The 25,347-nt window shown below is 37.3% G+C and overlaps 2 protein-coding genes and 1 pseudogene across 2 annotated transcripts; 2 read left to right on the forward strand and 1 right to left on the reverse strand.

Annotated features, from left to right (window-relative positions):
* Positions 1 to 146: 146 nt before the first annotated feature.
* Positions 147 to 7,933, reverse strand: LOC5513436 (serine/threonine/tyrosine-protein kinase HT1). Its single transcript, XM_032382963.2, has 2 exons — positions 1,730 to 7,933; positions 147 to 1,421 (listed from the first exon to the last, which is right to left on the reverse strand). Exon 2 carries the CDS (start codon positions 1,093 to 1,095, stop codon positions 163 to 165), a length of 933 nt encoding a protein of 310 aa, XP_032238854.2. The 5' UTR covers positions 1,096 to 1,421; positions 1,730 to 7,933; the 3' UTR covers positions 147 to 162.
* A 16-nt stretch (positions 7,934 to 7,949) lies between these two features.
* LOC116612869 lies at positions 7,950 to 21,596 on the forward strand (annotated as a pseudogene).
* A 1,563-nt stretch (positions 21,597 to 23,159) lies between these two features.
* LOC116618860 (uncharacterized protein K02A2.6-like) lies at positions 23,160 to 25,347 on the forward strand. Its single transcript, XM_032382995.2, has 3 exons — positions 23,160 to 23,256; positions 23,509 to 24,009; positions 24,098 to 25,347. The coding sequence occupies exons 1-3, from the start codon at positions 23,160 to 23,162 to the stop codon at positions 25,345 to 25,347; spliced, it is 1,848 nt and encodes a 615-aa protein (XP_032238886.2).

Here is a 25,347-nt window from a genome sequence, read left to right on the forward strand (position 1 = left end):
GGGTATGGATCATTTCTGCAATCACACAATATATCAAAGCCAAGGAAAGGGGTTTCAAATTTGAAAACAAAAAAATAAAGTATTAATAGGCATTTACACTAAAACTACAGGTTGTCCCCTGCCTATAAACAAGTCCTGTTTGGGTATAGGTTCTTACCACTTTTATGTTTTATCATTGCGACAGAACTCTTTAAGGGATTCAATTACTTGACCCATAGATGGACGATAGCACTTCTGGGACTGGCAATGTAATGCTAAAGTTCCAATTGTATCAACTTTTGCAACTCTGTTAAATTTGTTGATGATATAACCAAAGCTGTACACATCACTTTGCTCAGACTCACTGTCTTCACCACGGACAGTCTCGGGTGCTACCCAAGGGTGAAGCTCACTGTACATAACAACGTCTCCCACCTTGCGGCATCTCCCATTTCCGACTTTGCAGGCTTTTCCAAAGTCTATAATGACAGGGTGTGTGTGTCCATTTAGCCTGTCAAGCAGAATGTTTTTCTGGTGAAGATCATTATGAATTACACCAAGGTCATGCAAGGACTTGAGACCCAAAGCACACTTATGGAAAATAGACATCCATTTTTCCTTTTTGATAGAAGTACATTTCATTAGAGCACTGTGTAATGTAAGGCTACTTTCTGGAGTTGCTGAATGGAATGATGTTACAATATAAAAGGGTTGCTGAATTATGTTTATTCCAAGCAAAACAGGAACATACAATGACTGCTGGAGCTTTTTCAACATGGCTGCTTCATGTTTGACTTCTTTTGCATTAATTTTGCCATGCACTTTTTTGACACACACTTTAAGGTTCTTCCACATCGACAAGCGTTGACAAGCTCCATAACTTCCAGACCCCATAACCAATCCCCCTTCTTTGCAGGGTGTCATTTGACTTGATGTGATGTAGTCTATTCCTGTCATTTCAGATGATATTTGATCCTGCCTGGAGCATAGTTTTTCCATAGCCTTTGGTTTGTTAGCATTTCTTTCTTCCAGTTTATTGACAAGTGTTGCCAATGTCTTTTTTTGTATTTGCAAGGTTTGCACTTTTTTAATGGATTGTGCGTGACTATTTATCATTCGCTTCAGTTGTTCATTTTTAACAGCTATCTCATCTTCTTTCTCTCTCAGTTTTTGTTGCAGTTGCAAGCTTACTTCATTGGTTGGTCCAGTCTGTTCAATCACACACTCAGTGGAAACTTCAATGTGCCTTATCCTGTAGTAAAAGGTTTCGGAACAACCATCCTTTTGATTGTCTTTTTACAAAGGGAAAGGCCATCTTAACTATTTTACCTGCTTCTACTTTATTTATAGTGTGGTATTTATACTTGAGAAGTTTAAAGACATCATCACACTTTGTCTTCCATGACTTTGAATTTTCCAAGCCTTCCATCTGTGTTTTTAGCCTGAGTATGACATAAAAATATCACAATTAAGATGGATAATTAAATAATAACTGTAGCATAACATAAAAGCATTTGATTTTAGTGTCTAAACCTATATCTCATAATTATTTATAATATAGACACCAGTGTTTTGCTAGGTAATAAGCTTATATACACAACTCGTAAAATTATAATATAGGAAACTACATTCGGGACCTCGAGTGATGAATTCTGATGAATCATTTGAAGCGATTTTGTCTGTTTTCTGTGTATGTCTATATAATTAAGATAAAAAACGGTGGTAGTAAGATTACATGGCCAATGCTTACCATTCAGCTTTCTCTGCTCTAAAATCGGACTCCAGCTTCATGGAGGACGCCATCTTGTGAGTAGAATACAAGTGTCACGTGGTTTTACTGTATGTAGGCGACATACAGAGAAACCACGTGACTGTGACGCAAGATACTAAAATATCTTGACTGCGGGATTTTCGAACAATGTTTTAAGGGTAAAATAAATAAGTTATTTACCGACTTGAGGTCGGTCCGAATAGAGAAAAACTGTGACAGAGGTCTGGGAAATGCTGACCGAGGCCGGACCTCCCAGCCGTTGAATAACCTATATATTACACCGCCATCTGGTCGCTCTCGCCTTTTTTTCATCAAACCCGCGTATAAGAAACACACACAAAAAACTCGACGATTTTCACTAGTATCTTGATGATGATTTTAGATGTTTGCCCTACTAAAAGCGACAACAACAAAATTTGTCGCACACGACTGTCACCGTCAAACACTAAGTGATATTACAACACACCTTGCAGATATAAGTAAAGATAATCTAGTGAGTGTAAATCCATGAAAATCTAAATTTGATCTTTGAACTGTATTTGCACAAAATACAAACATGAAATTTACATACAAATTTACCACCCAAGCAAATTATTCAAAGTTGATCTTTGAACTGTATTTGCACAAAATAAAAACATGAAATTTACATAAAAATTTACCATCCAAGCAAATCAGTCAAACTTGATCTTTGAAATGTTATTTGCACAAAATACAAACATGAAATTTACATACAAATTTACCATCCAAGCAAATTATTCAAAGTTTATCTTTGAAAAGTGTTTGCACAACATGCAAATATAAAATTTGCATACACGTTTACTACCAAAGCAAATCAGGCACCAAATATAGTGCCTGATATTTACATCATATTTGCGCGATGTAAATCCGTTTTTTCATCCAGTGTGAGAATTACTCCCTAGATCCGCGGACTACACCATCCACAGACGGGACAGACAGTCCCGTAGAGGAGGAGGAGTGTTCCTGGCGGTCAAAAACAGTATCGTGAGCCTCCGTCGATGTGATTTAGAAACCAACGCTGAACTTTTAGCATGCGAGCTCCATCCCAACTCACAACGCAAGATTCTGGCTACCATTTATTACAGACCGCAGGACACTGACCTAGAGTATCTAAAACAACTCAAGAAAACTCTGCGCCTAGCTTCTAAAGCGAAATACGATCAGTTAATAGTGATTGGCGACTTCAATCTCTCTGAGATCGACTGGACGACAGTAGCCGCTTAAACCGGCGATTGCCTCACAAACTATCTCTGCAAAATTGTGAAGGATAGCTATTTATGGCAGCTTATTGATTCTCGATTTAATTTTGACGAGTATCCCATCCAAATTTCAACACATAAAAGGATTCGATTACAGTATTTCTACCGACCACAAGTTGATCAGTTTCGGACTACACTTGAAAATCCTTAAAAAACAAAGACCAAACGCGTTGTGTACAACTTCAAGCGTGCAGACTGGACGGGACTTAATGAGTCGCTTAAGAACATCCCGTGGGACCTGTGTCTCTCTCAAAGCGATAGCATCGATTCATCACTCGCTAATTGGACTGATCTATTTCTCGCCGCTGTTAATGAGCATATTCCGAAATCCAAACCAAGGAATGTGAACGATTACCCGTGGATAGATCACGAACTGAGTTCTTTGCTCAAAAAGAAGGATGCGCAGCGTAAAAAAGCAAACAAAACCGGCGCCCAGCCTACCAACCGTGAGCCTGTGTTGGGTCTGGGCTCTATCCAACTCACCGTCCCTGAAGTACTGGATGTCTTACAAAATCTAGACTCCCAAAAAAGCCTGTGGAACGTATCAAATCCCTGGTATTCTGCTGAAAACACCGCTCATCGAATCGCACCATCGTTAAGTCGGTTGTTTAATCTGTCGCTGTCTCTTGGATCCGTTCCCGCGCTTTGGAAGGACGAAAATGTCACACCTGTGTTCAAGAAGGATGACCCTACCCTGGCAGAAGACTACAGGCCTATCTCCCTTCTGTGTATTCTGTCAAAAGTTCTTGAACGCTGCGTCTTCAAGCGCTGCTTCAACTTCATTTCACTCACTTTAAGGGAAAATCCACCGTGATGCAACTCGTCGAAGTCTATCAAGACATACTAGCAGGGGGGGGGGGGAGGACATTGATGTCATTCACCTTGACCTTTCCAAGGCCTTCGACAAGGTCCCTCATCATCTGCTTATTTCCAAGCTGCAGCAGTATGGAGTCACGGGTTCTCTGCTGAAAAGGTTTGTGTCCTACCTAACGAGAAGGCGGCAGCGTGTTGTCCTCGATGGTGTGTCCTCCTCTTGGCTGCCAGTTACCTCAGGGGTCCCATAGGGATCTATCCTTGGGCCCCTGGTGTTCCTAGTATATGCCAACGATATGCCTAACTACGTGCAGCAAGGCTCAAACATCGCTCTTTATGCTGATGATTCTAAGCTCTACCGCTCTATAGACACTGCAAGTTCTTCAACCTCGTTGCAGGCTGACCTTGACTCCTTGTACAGCTGGAGTCTAGAGCACTGCACGGAGTTTAGTGCATCTAAGTGTACCCTTACCAACTATGCGGTCGCACCCTGGATCCAGTAGCGCAGGTGACTGACCTCGGCGTTACAATTACCAAAGATCTGTCTTAGGGTCCTCACATCGAGCCTATGTGCGCAAAAGCAAACAGGGTGCTTGGACTAGTGAAGCGGGTCTGTTCTGAAATCCTCTTTTATTCTCTCAACATTAGTGCTGATCAAATACCAGGGAAAACACGGGTGTATGATGTTAAACTTCAGTCAACACAAGCCATACGTTGCTGAGTCATTACAAACCACCAAGGCAAACGAAGAAACAATAACTACTTGTATGGACGGTATCACTCTGGCAATGACAGCCAATTATGAATTAAATCAAAGGAGAAGGGAAGCTATTAGGTGAATTTGCCAAAGCTTTGTGTAGCTCCAGCAACCCTGCAGATGAATTCTTATTTGGAGGGGATACTTCAAAGAGAGTTAAGGAGGTTGCAGAGTTAAACAAGAACAGAGTTTGTAAGTTCCGTTTTACTACAAGAGGCAGGGGGCAAAGGTTCTCCCCATACCCAAGCTCTGGGAACAGGGGTGGATTTAGAGGCCTTGGCAGAGGTTTCCGTGGCCGTGGTAGCCAGTGGGGGTCAAACAGCTACTCTGGATATCAGAACTTTTCGGAGTGCGCCCCAGTCGGACAAAAGATCCAACCAAAAGTCAACACAATGGTATGTGTCTCCATGTACTTACAAGGAGATGATATAATAGAATGTTTGAACAACCTCAAGGAAACAATTGAGCTTTTTCTGAATCTTGGTTTTCATGTACACCCAGACAAGTGTGTCCTTATGCCTACTCAGGAAATCACCTTCTTGGGCTTCATTATTAATTCTATCACCATGAGCGTGACTCTTTCTCAACAGAAGAAAGAGAAATTGAAATCACTCTGTTCTGTTCACAGGCTCTTGCTGGAGAGTCTTTTACTATACGCTTTATTGCACAAGTAATTGGCAAGATTGTATCATCTCTACCTGGTGTAGAGTTTGGCAAGTTACACTATCGTGACCTGGAACGTATCAAAATCCAGGCTTTAGCAAATAATCATGGTGATTATGAAGGGATTTTGACTCCTTCTGACTCAGCAAAGGAAGACTTGCGATGGTGGTACAACAATGTTATGGATCATTAGACATCATGCAATAACTTGTACTTTCCAGACTGACGCGAGTGACAGTGGCTGGGGCGTCAATTGTACAACAGATACTTCATTGCTGTCTCAGGGTCTTTGGACTCGAGAGCAAGCTTCTCTACATATTAATGTAAGATAACTTTATGTGGTGTACATTTGCTTAACTATTTTTTGCAGTGCAATGGTTAATGTCCATCTTCGTTTTGAGCTGGATAATGTAACAACAGTGTCCTATGTTAATCACATGGGGGTAGCAGGTCGGTAACCTGTGACCCAGAAGGGTGTGGTTATCTGTTTTTCACATACCTGGGTCCACTAATGTCATTGCAGATAAATTATCTAGGAACCACCACTCTGATCACGAGTGGAAGCTCAACCCACACATTTTTCAAAAACTGTGTGCTGTATTCTCTCCTTTGTCTATTGAACTTTTTGCATCTAAGATCAACACACAATTACCTAGGTATGCTTCGTGGAAACCTGACCCACAGGATGTTGTCACTAATGCGTTAAGTTTTTCGTGGGAAAATGAGTACTTTTATGCTTTTCCTCCATTTAGCCTGATTCCCAAATGTCTGGACAAAATACAATCCGAACAGGCAAAGGGTGTTCTGGTTGTCCCAGCGTGGCCTACTCAGACTTGGTACACAAAGGTCTTACAGATGCTAACTCATCAACCCAAGCTTCTGTTGTGGACTTTAGAAATGGAGCTTTTAATTAATCCACAGAAGAAGTTAGTACACAGCATGAAGGGCAAGTTAAAGCTGGCAACATTACCGAAAGCAAGGCTTTTCGGAGCATGTTACCAGTGTACTCCTCGACTCATGGCGATCTGCTACACAGAAGCAATATGCGGTTCATCTCAAGAAGTGGGATGTATTCTGTCGCCAAAGAAAGGTTAATCCATATTCCCCCAATTTAAGTCAGGTGTTGGAATTCTTACACACACAGCTTCATTTATCGTATTCTTCTATGAATACCACTAGATCAGCTTTGTCATCTATTATTTCAGTGGATAACATTCCTGTAGGCCAGCATCCTGTTGTTTGTCGTTTTCTGAAAGGCGTTTTTTGAGAGAAAACCTCCTTCCAAAAAATATTATGGTATCTGGGATGTGCAAACCGTACTTCAATTTCTGAAGACATATAGTCCTAATACATCTTTAACTCTTAAGGAGATGTCATTTAAGCTAGCTATGCTATTAGCTCTATTGTTAGTATTCAAAGGAAACAAACATTATTACAACTTAATATTAACAAGGAGTTTATGAAAAAATCTCAAGATGAGTATATGTTTATTCTTAGCAAACATGTGAAACAGAGAAGACCTAATTATCCAGTTCCTCCTGTTATTATTCCTAGATACACTGTGGATCCAGATGTATGTCCATATATTTGCTTGGAGGATTTTATTGAATGTACAAAGAGTTTGAGACAAGATGATGTACTGCTTATCTCCTTTATAAAGCCTCATCCTGCAATTGGTTCCCAAACTTTGGCTCGATGGATTAAGACAGTATTACAGTTGTCTGGTATCGATATTGATTTATTTAAGCCACATTCAACAAGACATGCTGCATCAACAGCAGCCTTTCATGCTAATGTTCCTTTAGATGACATTCTAAAGAGAGCAGGTTGGAGTAATGCTAATACATTTAAACGTTTCTATTACAAGCATGTAACTACTTAGTTTGTTTATTACAAGATCATTTTGATATTTCTGTAGAAGTTCTGTACTGCTATACATTTTCACTATTGGTGTCATTGAAAGCAATAAATATTGTTAATGTACACGTTATGCAACTCATTGTGTCACCACACAAGCTTTGAAGTCTTCATGTCAGTACGAAGGTTACGGTTTATGGGATAGAACTTATAAGTTAAACGAGACTTAGCTCTAAGCTGAAGTTTGACTTGAATTCTATACCATAAACATTAGTAACCGGAGGACTGACACCCACCACACCCTACCAGTGTGGCTTATGTTTGTCCCCGGTTAATTCTATTTTTGTGCATTTCCACAGAGTTTTTTGAACAAATGATTAGTGACGTCACGTTGCTCCCAGTAGGCTTTGCGTTCGTTCTTCACGTCAGTCCTCCGCTTACAATTTTGCCACTTTTGTCCTAAAAAAACTTACACTTTATTGAGCCCCATAGCACATTGCTAATTATTGAACCCCATAGCACATTGCTGATTATTGAGACCCATAGCATGAGGTGGCCATTTCTAGCGCTCGAATCCTGCGCATCACGGAAATAAAGATGAAATATGTTACAGCTAGCCACCCAATCTACGAACGGTATTACATGAATTCGTATTTCCCTAGAACTGTCGAAGTATGGAATAGTCTTCCTTCAATCATGAAATTGCACTACGCTTTCGTCTTTCAGAAATCAGCTCACAACTCACTATTTAGAGAAACTTGATTCTTACAAACCTCCATAATTTCATAGAGCTTAAATTTTTGTAATTCAATTTTTGTGACGAAAGGCCTTATGGGGCCTCTCGTCACTATGCCATCGGTTTGAGTGAGTGAAAGAAAGAGTTGTAAACAATAGAATTTCACTTGAAGCAGGCGTTCCTAGCGGTCATTCATCGAACACGTGATCGTCGTCGTAGATGTCGCTGGCGAAGAGGGATCGGATTGATTTCGGATTACGACGTTGTTTTGAATTATAGTCCACGAGCAAAAAATGATTGGAGTCAAACATGTGCTTTCTCTTCGCACTTCTCGTTTGATTTCACGAGCTCTTGTGAAGGTGAGTTGATTTAATACTTCTTTTACAATGTATTCTATCCCTTTTGTGTTTAGTACTAGGCACAACCTTTTATGCATTTGTCATGTTGGTATTTCTAAAGAATATTTCAGATTTTGGGGTGCTTTATGTGGTTTGTTTGCCAACAAAAGCTCGATTGCATCGCTTGCCTTATTACACAAGACCAGTCCTTATGGCCGTATGGTGTCCTTCAATTCCCTTTGGGGAACCAATAAACCCAGAAATGGGGCTCAAAATCTCCTTCGGGAGAGCATAGAATTCCTTCGGGAAGCAAACAAACCCAGAAATGGGGCTCAAAATGTGCTTCGGCACACTGAATATTCCCTTCGGGGAACTAGTAATCACAGCAATGTGATCTTAACTGTGCTTCGGCACACTGAAAATTTCCTTCGGGAAACTAATAATCACAGCAATGTGACTGAAAGGCACTATAATGGCAAATATTGTGGAAACCAATTTGTGAACAAAAGTATTTTCGGGATACCTGTGTACATGTTGCTGTATTTGTCGGATAAAACAGGGCAAACAAATCACATTTTTAGCACTGTATATAATGATCGAAGTAATCTTGTTGACGAATTCACCTCAAAAACTAGTAATAACAGTATAACAAATGCATTTGAGAAAACTATGCCTAGTATTGAAAACAAACATGATAATAATAAACATGCATCTTGTCCATCTATCAAGATCTCCAAGTGTATAGAAAATCATAGACATTCTCGAATATGTTCAAAGCAACTAAATCACAAATGTAGAGATAGAGAACCATCTAGAATATCCCTAAAAAAAGTTATGAGATTGCTCAGATATAGAAAGTTAAGAAAAAGACACAAAAAGATGATTATTAAGGGCACACCTGTTTCATCTGTTTTTTTACAGAATTGCTACAAACTATAACTATTGGAAATTGAAATACATTAACAGACTTAATAGTTTCTATAGCTCCTTTTTTAGAGCAACTTGTAAAACATCAGTGAGGTATAATGGATGTAAACAAACTCTTTTATTGTCTGGGGACATTGAATTGAATCCTGGTCCTGTAACTGATAATAATAATATTGAAGATATATGTTTATATAGTAATGGTGACTTTACGTTAAGATACCGAATGCTTCGACATGGTTTAACACCACTAGATGTTGGTGGAGGAGGTGATTGCTTTTTCAAATCAGTATCACATCAGCTATATGGTAATTCAAATAAACATGCAGAAATTAGAGCTTTAGGAGTAAGATATTTAAAGGACAATCCTGAACGATTTATTGAAAGTATCATAGATTCATCTTGGTCACAGTATTTAACTAATATGTCTCTACAAGGAACATGGGCCAATCATATTATAATACAGGCTGTTGCTGATGCAATGAGTTTAAAGATTCATATTATAGAATCAGATTCAAATATTAGGGAAGTCACATTAGTTGAGCCAGCAAATACAATAATAAATAATATTAGAACAATATACATAGGACATATTGGTCAAGTGCACTACGTATCAACATGTTCTGTTTCACATCAACAAAGTTCGAACAATATTGACAGGGAAAATACAATTTCGAGTCGTCCAGAAAAAAGAAAGCAAGCAAGTACAAGCAAAAGTTCTAATTCAAATGAAACAAAAAAGCAAGACAGGGCTACCTACATTAGGCAATACATGAAGGAATACAGGCAATCCAAACAAAATAATACTTCACCAGAAAAAAAATCAAAGAGAAATGAATACCAAAGAAATTATAGAGAAATGAATGCATCACCAGAAAAGAAATTAAAGTGTAATGAATACCTAAGAAAATATAGAGAAATTAATTCATCACCAGAAAAGAAATTAAAGTGTAATGAATACCTAAGAAAATATAGAGAAATGAATGCATCACCAGAAAAAAAATCAAAGAGAAATGAATACCAAAGAAAAAATAGAGAAATGAATGCATCACCGGAAAAGAAATCAAAGCGTAATGAATACCAAAGAAAATATGGAGCTAACTCATCCATTGAATTTGCAATAAAGCGGTTCCATGAAATAGTAAACCAAGGCCCTCTGTATATTTGTATATGTTGTGATCAACTATGGTATAAACATAGTGTGAGTAGTACTACTAAGCTGAGACAATCAAATCCTGATGTTGTGAAATATCTATCAAATAAGATAAGTGTTGGTAACAAAGAATGGGTTTGTAGAACATGCTCTAATTATTTGCAAAAAAATAAAGTCCCACCATGTGCTGTAGCGAATGGTATGGCATTTCCAGATAAACCAGATTTCTTTGATCTCAATGAACTAGAATGTAGATTATTAGCTCCAAGAATTGCATTTCAAAAATTAATGCAGGCACCTAGGGGGAGACAGCTTAAGATACATGGAAATATTGTTAATGTACCTGCTGATGTAACTAATACAGTTAATATATTACCACGATTGCAAAATCAAACTGCTACAATTAAAGTTGATTTAAAGCGGATGCTGAAATATAAGAGTTCTGCACTGTCACTAAATGTAAGACCATATAAAGTACTTCAAGCAGCAAATTGGCTTATAACACATAGTAGTTTATATAGAGATGAAGGTATAGTACTGAATAATGACTGGATCAATCAATACAACAGAGCTGATAATGATGAAATTAATGAGAAGGTACAGTCAGATACAATAGATGAAACTGATGACAATGATATTGATTCTGAAGGGCTAGACCAAAATGAATCACATGAAGATGAAGCAGAAACAATTGCTGGTGTTACTGATACTATGTTTACAGCAACTGACTTTTTAGAAGATAATGAAAGGCAAAACATATTAAATATTGCTCCAGGTGAAGGGAATAGACCAGTATAGACCTCGTATACCCAGTATAGACCAGTATAGACCTCAGAATAGACCTCGGTCAGCGGTTCGGGGACAAGATGGCAGCCATTTTTTCGGCTCCCCAAAAACGGCTAAATCCTGTTTAAATTTACGTGTTTATTTAAGTGTTTATTTACGTCTGTGTCATTGAAGCAAGGGCGATGGATGAGACTCTACTCGAGAGGGTTAATTCGCTCGAAAAATCTATGGATTTTTTCAACAATCAGTTTGAACTGATCAAGAAGAAAGTCACAACGCTCGAAAGAGAGAACGAGGCATTAAGAGTCGAAAATAACGTCCTGAACTCACGTATATCTACAATCACCGATAAGTTAAGAGACCAAGAGGCTATACTTGACGAACAGGAGCAATACATGAGGAGGGAGTGTTTGGAATTTAAAGGGATTCCTAGTCTGGAAGACGAGAATACTAATGATCTTGTTATTCAAGTCGCTCAACTCGCTGGAGTCGAACTGGATGAGGATGATATTTCTATTAGTCATCGTCTCCCTGCGGCAAATAATAGAGAATGGTCTGATTATGAAGGCAACGTCCATCCCCCATCGCCCCCTACTATCATTGCAAAGTTTGTGAGGAGAGATATCAAAGATGAAATCTACAAGGCTCGTTTTAGATTGAAGGACAAAACCACCCAGGACCTAGAAGATTTCAATTGCACGGATCACAGGAATCATATTTACATCGCGGAAAGTTTAACCCAGGCCAGGAAAAAATTGTTCAAAGCATGCCTAAAAGCGAAGAAGGATCTGAAGTTCGCCTATGCTGGGACTGCAAATGGAAAAGTTTATCTTAAAAAGGATAAGAAGAGTCGGGCAGTATACATCAACTCGCCTACCGACATAGCTAAGCTAAGAAGGTCTCATGCTATCCAGCCACCAATAGCTGATGTATCTAGAAGTTCAAGGCCAATTGACCAAGCTTCATCGTGACTGGCAAAATTAAAAGATTACTAATTAGTGGACCCCTAACGGAGACAGATAAGTACTACCAATTAATTATGTGTAGCTTTTCCAAGTATGATTCCCTTATAGTTTTTTCTCTCGTTTATAATCTAGATGACTTCTACTGAATGTCGTAACTGCCTTAAGGTAGTCAAGAAAAATTCTCGAGGAATCCAATGTGATATCTGTCTCGAATGGTTCCACTTAAAGTGTACTGTACTCTCAGTTAAAGAGTACAATTATTTTTCTAGAACAAATGATCTTTGGATCTGTTTGTTTTGCCGCCATGCTATTTTTCCTTTCCAGTCTGCCAACAATACAGCTCTAGCCGAACTTGCTTATAACTCTAATGAGGCTTGTTTGTGCTCAAGGAAAATTGCTAATTTAAATCTAGATTCTCTGCCATGCTTTGATGTAATGTCTTCTCTTGAAAAGATTTCCAGCCTTTCCAACATTGATATTGATTCTCAATTGCCACTTTCTATAAATTTTGATTATTTTTCTGCACATGATTTTCATTCAAATGTAGAGATCCAATCCTCCCTAGCTGAAAAAGCATTTTCTGCTTTGCACTTTAATATCAGAAGTCTATCCAAAAATTTTGATCGCTTTTGCCATCTGCTGGATGAACTACAGAATCCTTTTCCTGTTATCGGTCTGTCTGAAACCAAAATCTTGGATGGGCTTCCCCCTCTTACAAATACCTGCATGACAGGTTATAATTTTCTCTCACAGCCAACACTGTCAGATGCAGGGGGGGTTGGATTCTACATCAAAAATAATCTGGTATACTCAAAAAGGGATGATTTTTGTTGTTCCAAGCCAGAACTTGAGTCACTTTGGGTTGAAATTGAAATCCCTCAGCAACGTAATATTGTCTGTGGGACTATTTATCGACATCCAAATAGTAATCTAGATACAACCCTCAATTTTTTATATGATATTGTGGAACGAGTAAGCAAAGAAAACAAGTTCTGTTTAATAATGGGCGATTTTAATTTGAATTTGCTCAATTATGACTCTAATTCTGACACAAATGACTTTGTAAATAGCCTGGGTGCTTACCACTTTCACCCTCATATATTAAAGCCCACCAGAATCACTGAACACTCGGCAACTTTAATCGATAACATTTTTTTCAATTCCCTGGAACATCAGACCCTAAGTGGAAATATACTTACTGGAATTACAGATCATCTTCCTAATTTCTTAATTATTAATAAATTAGCACCTTTACCCCAGAGTTACAAAATGTACAAACGAGATTTCTCCAAGCTTGATAAAGAAGCATTATTATCAGATATTCAGTCCATCAACTGGATCGATGTCCTACCATCTAATGATGGATCGAAAAATGTTAACGATATATTTCAATCCTTTTTCTCAAATATTTCTGCTATTATTGACAAACATGTTCCCCTGAGGAAACGGACAAGAAAGGAGATTAAATCACTTTCCAAGCCTTGGATTACCAAGGGCATTATAACATCAATCAAGTTGAAGGACAAATTCTATAAAAAATATCTTGTATCTAGAAGTGAGTACTACCTCTCAAAATACAAATGCTATCGCAATAAGATTAGTCAGCTTATTAGAACTAGCAAACAGAACTACTATCAGAATTACTTTGCCACCAATAGTAAGAATATAAAAAATATTTGGTCAGGTATTAAGGAATTGATAACAACAAAGCCTACTTGCTCAAACCAACCCTCCAAACTTATCATTAATAATAAGACAGCCAAAGACCCCAAAGCTATTGCAATAGCCTTTAATAACTTTTTTGCTACAATTGGTAGTCAGCTTGCTAGTAAAATTCCACATGTAGATAGAAGTCCTGAATCCTTCCTTGGTCCACCGCTAGTAAACAGTTTTGTCCTTTCTCCGGTCACAGCATCTGAGATAGAGGATATTATTTCTGGGTTAAATCCCTCCAAGGCATCAGGTCCTTATAGCATCCCAGTTTGCCTTCTAAAATTTTTGAAGTCCTATTCATCAGTACCCTTGGAAATATTATACAATCACTCATTTAGTAATGGCTGTGTCCCGGATCAGTTTAAAATTGCAAAAACAATTCCAATTCATAAAAAAGATTCAGCTAGCTGCATGGATAATTATAGACCAATCTCGCTGCTTTCAATTTTTAACAAAATCTTGGAGAAACTAATGTATAAAAGACTTATTGCCTTTATTAACAAATATAATATTCTCTATGACAAGCAATTTGGATTCCGAGAGCAACACACTACTTTTCATGCAACACTTCTAATTGTAGACAAAATTCAAAGGGCTATAGAGGAGGGCCAGTATTCCTGTGGGATATTTCTCGACTTCTCAAAAGCATTTGACACAGTTGATCATAAAATTCTTATTAGCAAACTTGCTCACTACGGAATTCGTGGAATTGCAAATGAATGGTTTTCATCATACTTGTCAAATAGAAGGCAATTTGTGTCAGTTAATAATTCAGAATCTGATGAAGTTGTCCTCACTCATGGAGTCCCACAGGGTTCAGTACTTGGCCCCCTCTTATTTATTATTTATATCAATGACTTTCATAGATGCAGTAGTATATTTGATTTTCATATCTTTGCTGATGACACTAACCTATTTTACTCGAACAGTAGTTTGCTTGCTCTGGAATCCTGTATCAACGAAAATCTTCTTCATGTTTCTAGCTGGCTTGCTGCCAATAAGCTCTCTCTAAATATCGATAAAACAAACTTCATCATTTTTCATCCACCACAGAAAATCTCTAATTATACTCTAAGTATTAAGATAAATGGCAAATGCATCAAGAAAGAGAAGTACATCAAATATCTAGGCATCTATATTGACTCCCATCTTAGCTGGAAATATCAGATACTTCATATAGCTAAAAAGATTAAACGTTGCATTGGTGTTCTCTCAAAAATAAGACATTATGTAAATATTTCAGTCCTAAAAATGCTTTACTATACATTATTATTTCCATTTCTAACTTACTCAGTTGTGACCTGGGGCAACACCTATGCAACTACTCTTAAGCCCCTTTTTATACTTCAGAAAAGGGCAATTAGAATATTAACTTTTTCTGATTTTAGGACCCCTTCAAATCCATTATTCTACCAACTTAGTCTCCTCAAACTTCATGACATAATCTATCTTAACAATGCACTGTTTATGTATGACTTCCATTCAGATCATTTGCCATCTGTCTTCAAATCATTTTTCACAAATATTAACAGGATACATCAATATAATACAAGACTTGCTAGTAGGAAGACTTATTACCTGCCTAAGATACGCACAAACTATGGCAAATTTAATATTCGCTTTCTTGGTGTAAAAATCTGGAACGATATTCAGGATGATTATAAATCTGAATCTCGCTCCAGTTTCAAGACACAAATGATCAGCTCTCTTTTAGATCGTTACAAAAGCTAACTCTATTATTGTTGTAATTTACAAACTTAAGATTCTCTCCTATATATAAATGATCCCTATAATCGACCTCCCCTTGCTTGTGCGTGTTTTGTTCTTGTGCGTGCATCTATTGTCGTCTGTTTTTCGTTTCTGTTTGTATTGATATTATATTGATGTATCATGTTGTTTACCCATGCAATTTTCCGCTTGACCTAGCCGCTTAAGCTCGATTAGCTATGCTATTTCTTAATGCGGCTGGTGCCCAATTATAAAAATTATATTTATTTTTCTCCTTTTCTTATTTAATAAGTAATATCTGTATAATAGAGGGTGCTAATAAAATATGTTGTTGTTATGTTGTTGTTGTTGTTAGACCATTAAGTGTTTTTAGAGACAAATATTGTGAAGAGTTAGCATACCCTGGAATATTTCTTGGACAACCACGAATTGACAATAAACAAAGATTAGTCGATATTAACTATAGTGATATATGTAAATCAGAGTTGAGACGGTCTGACAGACGAGCTGCAGTGTGCATTGAAAATATATTTTACAAAACAAAAAAGTTGCAAATGAAAATTCTCTTAGAAAAATCACATATAGCTCTGAGAAAATGTAAGGGAAACAACAAAAATATTACTGCTGGACAACTTAAACAGCAAGGATCAATAGACAGATTGATTCGTCATGATGATGGATACAAATTTTTAAATGCATTGAGAGGTTCACCTCCATACTTTGAAAAAGCTAAAAAAAGATCTGTTTGCAATGATTAGGCAGTTAGGTCCTGCTACACTATTTTGTAGTTTCTCATCAGCTGAAACACAATGGATGCACCTACTTAGAATACTTGGTCAGCTTGTAGACAATAAGGAATACACTGATGAACAAATAGACAATTTTAATTGGGATGACAGGTGTCGCTTAATTCAGAGTGACCCTGTGACATGTGCAAGACACTTTGATTATCAAGTTAATCAATTTTTAACAAACTTCTTGTTCAGTTCTGCTCAACCTTTAGGTAAAATATCTTACTGGTTTTACCGTGTAGAATATCAGCAAAGAGGGTCTCCTCATATACATATGCTGATGTGGCTTGAAGATGCACCACAATTTCAAATAGATAGTGATGAAGATGTCACATCATTTATTGATAAGATAATAACTTGCCAAAAGCCAGTAGACAATGCTGATTTACTAGTCTTGGTTAATAGACAGGTACATAGACATTCGCATACATGCCGTAAAAATACAAGTAGCAAATGTAGATTTAACTATCCACAGCCACCAATAAAGCAAACTATGATAATATATCCTCTAGATGAGGATACACCCGAAAAGGAAATAAAAATATATAGAGATAATTGGAAGGCAATTCAAGTGTATCTAGATGAAAGCAAAGAAGGTGAAGATATTACATTTGACCAGTTACTCGTGAACCTTAATATCACTAAACAAAACTATTTACTTGCTGTAAGTTCATCGATTAACACACCTACAGTGTTTCTGAAAAGAAATCCCAATGAATTACGCATAAATAATTACAACCCTGATTGTCTCTCTGCATGGAGAGCTAACATGGATATACAGTTTGTCTTAGATGTCTATGCATGTGCTGTGTACATAGTGAATTATATATCAAAAGGCCAGAAAGGCATGAGTGAACTTTTAAGAGAGGCATGTACTAAAGCTAGGCAAGGTAATAAAACAATAAAACAACAAGTAAGGGATATTGGAAGTAAGTTCCTCAATAATGTTGAGATAAGTGCACAAGAAGCAGTGTACATTGTGTTACAGCTTCCAATGAGAAAATAATCTAGACAGATAACATTTATAAATACATCACCACCTAATGAAAGAGTTGACCTATTAAAACCAATGGATAATATTAATGAAATGGATGATGACTCTGAAGAAATCTATACCAGTGGTTTACTCAAAAGATATTCAAAGCGCCCTCTAAAACTAGAAAATATCACACTTGCAGACTGGGCAGCATGGTATGATTGTGCTGGAAAGCCTTATGTAAAACAAACTAATCAAGTTGATGTTGATGGTCTTCCGTTAGAGAATTTTGTTGATGATAATCTAAATGATGATGATGATACAGAAGCTCAGAAAACACCACGTAGCAAAACTAAAAAACGAGCAAAGGCTAGGATAATTAGAAGTGTGTGGTTTAATAAGGAAGCTGAGCCGGAAAAACATTATCGTGAACTTCTAATGCTATTTACTCCATGGCGAAATGAAGAAACTGATATTCTTGGTACATTTTCATCTTATGAAGAACGCTATATGTTACTTGCCAATGTCATCAATGAACAAATGAAACAATATGCAGTTTGCAATGAGGACTTTAATGAAATACAACAAGACATGAATAGATTAGAGGATAGATTTGATGAGATAGCACCTTGTACTCAAAATCTTGAACAACAAGACCGAGCTGAAGGTGATCAAGACTTACATCCTGACTTCACTGGAAACTATAATCTATCAGATGATTTAGGAATACCATCAGTTGATAATACTGAAACACTTATTATGAATGAACTGCCAGATGATGAATATAGATGTATGGTACAGACGTTGAATAAAGAGCAAAAAGAATTTTTCTATCATGTACTACATTTAATAAAAACTTCTGGTGAGGCATTTTACTGCTTTCTAAGTGGTGGTGCAGGTGTGGGTAAATCACATGTCACTAAAGCCTTATACCAAGCTGCTTTGAAATATTATAACACCAGACCTGGCGTTAATTTTGCTGAAACAAAAATACTTATGTTAGCACCCACAGGGAAAGCAGCATATAATATAAAGGGCAATACCATTCATAGTGCTTTAGCAGTACCAGCCTGTCAGTCATTAAAGAACTATAAGAAACTTGATTCAAGTAGGCTTAATACATTAAGATGTCAAATAGGTGGACTTAAGTTGATATTTGTAGATGAAATATCTATGGTTGGTAATACTATGTTTAATGTCCAATTCAATAATAGACTTAAAGACATCAAAGGCAGCTCGCTACCATTTGGCGGTGTTAGTATTGTTGCTATAGGAGATTTGTTTCAATTACAACCTGTAATGGATGGTTATATATTTAAAGACATGGATAATGATGAATATGGTGTTCTTGCACCTAATGTATGGCAAGAACTTTTCAAAATGTTTGAACTTAAAGAAATCATGCGACAGAGGGAAAGCAAAGACTTTGCTGAATTATTGAATAGATTAAGAGAGGGAAATCATACTAAAGAGGATATAATCAAATTAAAGGAAAGAATTCTTAACCACACTAGTGCTCAGTATCCCAAAGATGCACCTCATTTATTTATTCAAAATGCTAAAGTCAATTACTTCAACTATAAAGCTCATAATGCTCTTCAGGGTCCAAAATACTCTATTAAAGCACATGACACTGTCATTGGAACAGATTCGGAAGAACTTAGAGACAAAATATTAAAGCAAATACCTAAAGATCCTAGAAAAACAAAACAACTGCATTCTGTTTTGCATTTGGCAATTGGTGAAAGAACAGAGATATCACTAAACACTAGAAATGATGATGGTATGACCAATGGTGCTGGTAGTGTCATAAAATTTATGCAAATACATAAAACAGACAAACCATCAGGTATTATACGGGTACAGTTTGATCATGCTGATGTTGGTAAAAAAACCAGGCATGATAATAGACAGCTATATGTCAATGATATTGAACCAACATGGACACCAATCAAACCTATTAGCACTCAATTTGCTGTAGGTAGAACAAGATCTGTACACGTGATGAGAAAACAATTTCCACTTAGACCTGCTGCTGCTAAAACAATACATAGATCACAGGGTGATACTGAAAGTAGAATTGTAGTAAATTTTGAAACCAAAAGAGCCATTCCTCATATACATTACGTAGGATTAAGTAGAGTAACAACTATAGATGGTCTATATATAACTGACTTATGTGAAAGCAAAATAGCTGTTAATACTGACATCCAAACTGAAATGCATCGATTGAGAACTGAAGGAAAACTGTCACTTTCTGTTAGTCCCATATATGAAGCACCTCAAGCTAGTATTAAAATCTGTTTTCTCAATGCAAGATCATTGCACAAGCATATAGATGACATACGTCATGACTTAAATTACTCAAGCACTGATGTAAATATTTTTTCAGAAACAAGATTTTTTCAGCATGAAAATGATGATTCATATCTATTAGATGATAAAAACTATACATTGTTCAGAAATGATGGTACACCAAGACAAAATGTAAGGCCATATGGAGGTACAGCAGTGTATAGCCGTCTTGACTATTACCCAGGATATCCATTTTGTAGTAATATACATGGTGTAGAAATAACTATTTTGAGGTTTATGATCATACCTCATATTACAATAGTGGGAGTATACAGCTCACCAACAGTATCAATAACAGAATTATGTAATGCTATGAAAGAGACACTAGACTCTCTACCAACACAAATTAACATTTTTATTGGTGATTTCAATGTGAACTGGCTCAGTGAATCACGCCGTGCATCACTTTATAACTTTTTTATAACACAAAATTGTTATAGACAGCTAGTTTCATGTAGTACAACAGACAGTAAAACCTGTATTGACCACATCTACACTAATTTACCTGAAGTGCAAACAAGCTTTCAGATTTTGGAGACATATTTTTCTGATCATAAAGCCATTTGTGTATTGATAAACAGCTTCATTAACTAAAGGCAAAAATTGATAATGGAGTCTATAAATACAGTGCAAACAATTTACATTACACACTAGTTTATTTAACATTAGCACATACTGATTATGTTCTTATAAGACTACCGGTATTCTGAATAATTAGGTACTTATTATAAATATTATGTATTAGAAACACAGTTAAATACACTCAATAGTGCAATTGTTTAGATACACTTTATTTCATTACAGAATACCAACATGAGCACTCCTACAACAAACCCGTAAGTACTTGTATCTTAATTTCATTTCTATTTTTCGTTTCCATCTTATCTTAGGTAATATCTTTGTACTCTTTGCTAATATTATTACATAACATCTCCTTTTAATTGCAGACAACAACAACTCAACAAAGCTGACGACTCACCAGGTAAGATATATATTTCTTTGTTGTGTAAAGCATAATAAACAATGTGTTTGCAATGACTAAAATAAGTTCTATTCTTTCAGATGTTCAACTAGAGGGTTTTGTTCATAGCCTAAGTCCTGTTAAGCATGCGAAAAAAAAACAGAAAACCATACTTTGACTGTCTTGTCCAAACTGGAGAAGCTGAAAAGGTCCGTGCCGTGTGCTATGACCCACAGCTAAGAAAAAAATCTCCTTGAACCATACCAAAATAAATCACCAATAAAAATCACAGCCACCAAAAGAATGGCTAGCACCAGTACCTCTGAAGAGTTCAGAATGACGAAAAAATCAAAGATAACATCAGCAGCGCCAGAATTCTCATATAACTCCCAAGTTGTCTCATCTATTGTGACGGTGCAAGAAGCGTTATCAGCGCCAGAATACAAGGCAGTTGACATTGTTGCTAAGGTGGTAACAAAGAATCACGAAAATCAATTGATCATTAAACAAGGTCAATGTCAAGGTCAATGTGGAAAAACGTACACATTTAAGAATGTTAGAATCAGAGTATTTGATGACGTTAAATATCTATCTACAAATACTTCAACATCAATTGAACCAGCTGATCGACAAATCCATGACATAAACTTAACATCTGAGCAATTTGCTGAAAATATTATCGAGGGACGGTTTATCGGTGCCAATGTGAAAGCAGCAAACTCTTGTGTTGTATGCAACACCACGCTAAATCAAGATGATAGTGAAGATGACATGATAACATGTCCCCTGCCAACTTGCCAAACAACTATGCTCTTTTCAGAATGCCAAACAAAACTGGTTTGCAACTTAACTGTCAAGAAAACTGATGGCAAAATGCAGATGTACACATGCTTTAATGATGGCCTGCAAAGTTTTCTCATCTCCATCAACAAAGGCGACACTAGAATAGATGACTTATCACCTAAAGAACTGAACAAGCTTTTCTTAACTGCTGGAACTAAGCAACTTATTGTGGATAATTCAACCTCTGTCATTCATCAGGTTCTCTTTTAGACCTCAAAACACGTCGAAGGTATAAACACTACAGAAAAACATTTATTTGCATATTTTGAGTTTTTGTTGAACTACAGGCATAATGTCTGATATTCTCTGCTTTTCTTGTATAATACAAGAAAGTTAAATTTAGAGTTCGTTTAGTTGTAAAACTGGAACCAGCATTATTGTTCTTGTTCATATTGTATCTTGATGACTGTGTACAATGGTCTTGCTGATATTCAACTCATATTGATCATATTGTATTAGCCAAAATCTAGTTATTGGTCAACCAAGACCATCCATGATATATTGTTTCTAATCAACAAACATTTCACAATTATATTACAAAATAGAGTGAAAGTACAGACAAATATTATTTTAAAGGGATTTTATTGAATATATTTTTATATAAGATGTTACTGTTCATATTATAACTATATAAATATTTTTGAAAAGCCACAAAAATTGTATTCACGTTATATATTTATATTGAAGTGGAAATAAAATGTTTATATTTTGCAAAATTGAACATTTTTATGGTGTTTAGCCACACAACCTAATTTTTCACATCTTTCTGTTTCTTATGCTTACACTGTAAATTCTAACTTCTTCAGAAACAATTCACTATGCTAAGACCTACACTAAAGTCTCTACTCTTTACGTTTCTTATGCATTATACCTTGAGTCACATGCAGTCTTTGACTGCCTATTTTTATTTTCGTTTTAGAATTTTTATTGTTTGTAATTTGTTGGGAAAGAATTTCAATTGAGGCTTACGCCCTGTTTTCTTCTCCCGTCACATTGTTTCATATTTTCTTTATTTTGTTCATTTCCTATTGTAAACCGTAGTATTTTTTTGTGTGACAAAGCTGATAAACTAAACTAAACTATAAACAGGAATTGGGAGAGTCTGGGAGGAATTGGGAGAATCTGGGAGAGCTTTGGGAGGAAGTGTGAGAATCTGGGAGAATTTTGGGAGAATTTGGGAGAACTTTGGGGGGAATTGGGAGAATCTGGGATAGCTTTGGGAGGAATTGGGAGAATCTGGGAGAACTTTGGGAGGAAATGGAAGAATCCTGGGAGAAATTTCAAGGAGAATTTGGTTTAATTCCCAGGATTTCCTAGGATCCTGGATATTCCAAATCTGAGAGTTCCTAGGAATCCCTTGGAGCCGTTCCAAAAATACTTCCCAAGGCTTTGTCGACGTTAATGAGGAAATTGTCGACGTTAATGAGGCTTCGGAAGTGCTATCGTTCATCAAAAACGGTGCTGATGTGTGGTCCTTTTTAAAACCCTTTAAGGGCACCTTTGCTGGTCAAGTATTTGATTCTGTTTACCCTCCATCACGAGAGTTTCCCAATAGTACCTGTAATAATAATAGCCTATTGTATTATTTGATTGACATTGTAATCAATACTAGATAACCACACCCATTTGTAATCACGTATAAGCTTTAGCTCGACTATCAATAAACAGCATTCAATAACTACCCTTGGAGTACGCTATTCCGCTATCCAACCTACACTATCCTTCATCTTCTATAAAGCTCGGAACATTACATGGTGTCAGAAAGTGCTCAAAATGAAACACATGAAACCAATGGGACCCCTGAAGTTGGAAGGAAATATCGCAAAAAAATTGGCGAAAGTGGAGTCAGAGATGGAACCTCTACGTAAAGGCGAGTGGAGCGGAGTCGAAGCCTGAGGCTACTAGGTGCGGCATATTCCTGCACACGATTGGGGAAGACGCACTAGAAGTGTACGACACTTTCACTTTTGCAGATAGTTAAACGGACAAACTTGAACCGATAATCAGCAAGTTTGAGGCATACTGCACGCCAAAGAAGAATGTGACGTACGAGCGATACATTTTCAACTCGTGCGCACAAAATGGTCGGTCTATCGACGGTCTATCGACGTATTTGTAACAGATCTAAGGTCCAAAGCCAAGACCTGTGAATTTGGAACACTCCAAGACAGTATTGTTTGTGGAATCGATAGTGATAGTATCAGGGAGCGACTACTCAGAAACACCGAACTGACCCTTGACACTGCCATCAATGCTGTTAGGGCCGCCGAGACGAGTAAAACGCAGATAGAAAATCTGAAAGATGGTGCAAGTCTCGAAACAGCTGCCCTAAACAAAAGAGGAACAGCTAGGAGAAACCAAAAACAGCATAACCAGCGTGATCCTAAGAGAGAGGACAGGAAAACGTGTGGACGTTGCGATTCCTCCCACAAGCCAAAAGAATGTAAAGCATTTGGTAAAGAATGTTTCAAATGCAATGGAAAAAATCATTTTTCATCTATGTGCAAGTCGAAGGAAGTCCCGCCCAAGAAAGTTCACGACTTGGAAAAGGACAGCGTCTCAGAGAGCGACGACTCAATTGACGAGTTATTTCTTGGCGAGATCGACTCAACAAAAAGCGACGGCAATGAACTCTTTGTTACCCTTAACGTGGAAAACAAAGATATCAAAATTAAAGGTTGATACTGGAGCTCAATGCAATGTTATTCCAGAAGAAATCTACAACTCACTGCCGCAAAAACCAAGGCTACAAGATGCAAATATCAGGCTGAATGCCTATGGTGGAATGAAAATACCGCTGTTGGGAAAATGCTCTCTCGCTGTGAGACGCGACGGAAATGAGTTAACCGCGGAATTCTATGTTGTCAGAGCTAACAAAGCAAAACCCCATATCGGTCTAGAGACATGCCGGATATTAGAACTGATAAGAATCGGCAGAAACGTAAGCGAAATAAGCAAAGGAGATGCAGAAATTCTCAACGAATTCAATGTTGTTTTTGAAGGATATGGACTCGTAGATGGCGAGTACCATATCAATTTGAGTAATGTGGCTCAACCTACAATCCATCCGCCACGCAAGGTAACCCTTAGTTTGATGCATAAGTTAAAGGAAACCCTGGAGAAGTTGACCAAAATGGGTGTCATAAGCAATGTGGAAAAAGCGACTGACTGGGTTAGCAGTTTAGTTATCGTAGAAAAGAAAAACGGAACCTTGCGTCTGTGTTTAGATCCAAAGGAACTGAACAATGCAATCAAGCGCGAGCACTACAAGCCGCCAACCGCAGAGACATTGTCAAGTAAACTGAGCGGAAAAAGGGTTTTCACCGTGATTGACATGTCCAATTGTTATTGGCACAAGAAACTCGACGAGGAATCTTCGTACTTGTGCACATTCAACACGCCTTTCGGAAGACACAAGTTCGATAGAATGCCTTTTGGAATTTCTGTAGCTGCTGATGTAGCACAGAAAATGATTGATGATAATTTCAGTGACATTCCTGGAGTTTTAGCGGTACACGATGACATCATCATCGCAGGGAGCGACAAGGCGGAGCACGACGAAGCTCTGAGCCGTGTGTTACTATGCGCAAGGGAACGTAACATCAGGTTTAACCGTGACAAGATCCAACTACGCGTGAATCAAGTCAAATATCTTGGAAATATTGTCACAGCCGACGGATTTAAACCTGACCCAGAGAAAACAAAGGCAATTAAGGAAATGCCACAACCGGAAACCAAACAAGATCTACAACGATTACTTGGCATGGTCAATTACCTGTCACAATACATTCCGATTATGTCGGAAATCACGGCACCTTTGAGGTCACTTCTAAAGAGGAACGCACAATGGGTTTGGTATGACGAACACAAACAAGCAGTGGATAAGATAAAGGAAGCGCTAACAAATAGCCCAGTACTACGCTATTTTGACATCAATGAAAAAAATAGTTATCCAATGTGA

Source organism: Nematostella vectensis, chromosome 15 (genome assembly GCF_932526225.1).
Source record: "Nematostella vectensis chromosome 15, jaNemVect1.1, whole genome shotgun sequence".
Lineage (NCBI taxonomy): Eukaryota > Metazoa > Cnidaria > Anthozoa > Actiniaria > Edwardsiidae > Nematostella > Nematostella vectensis.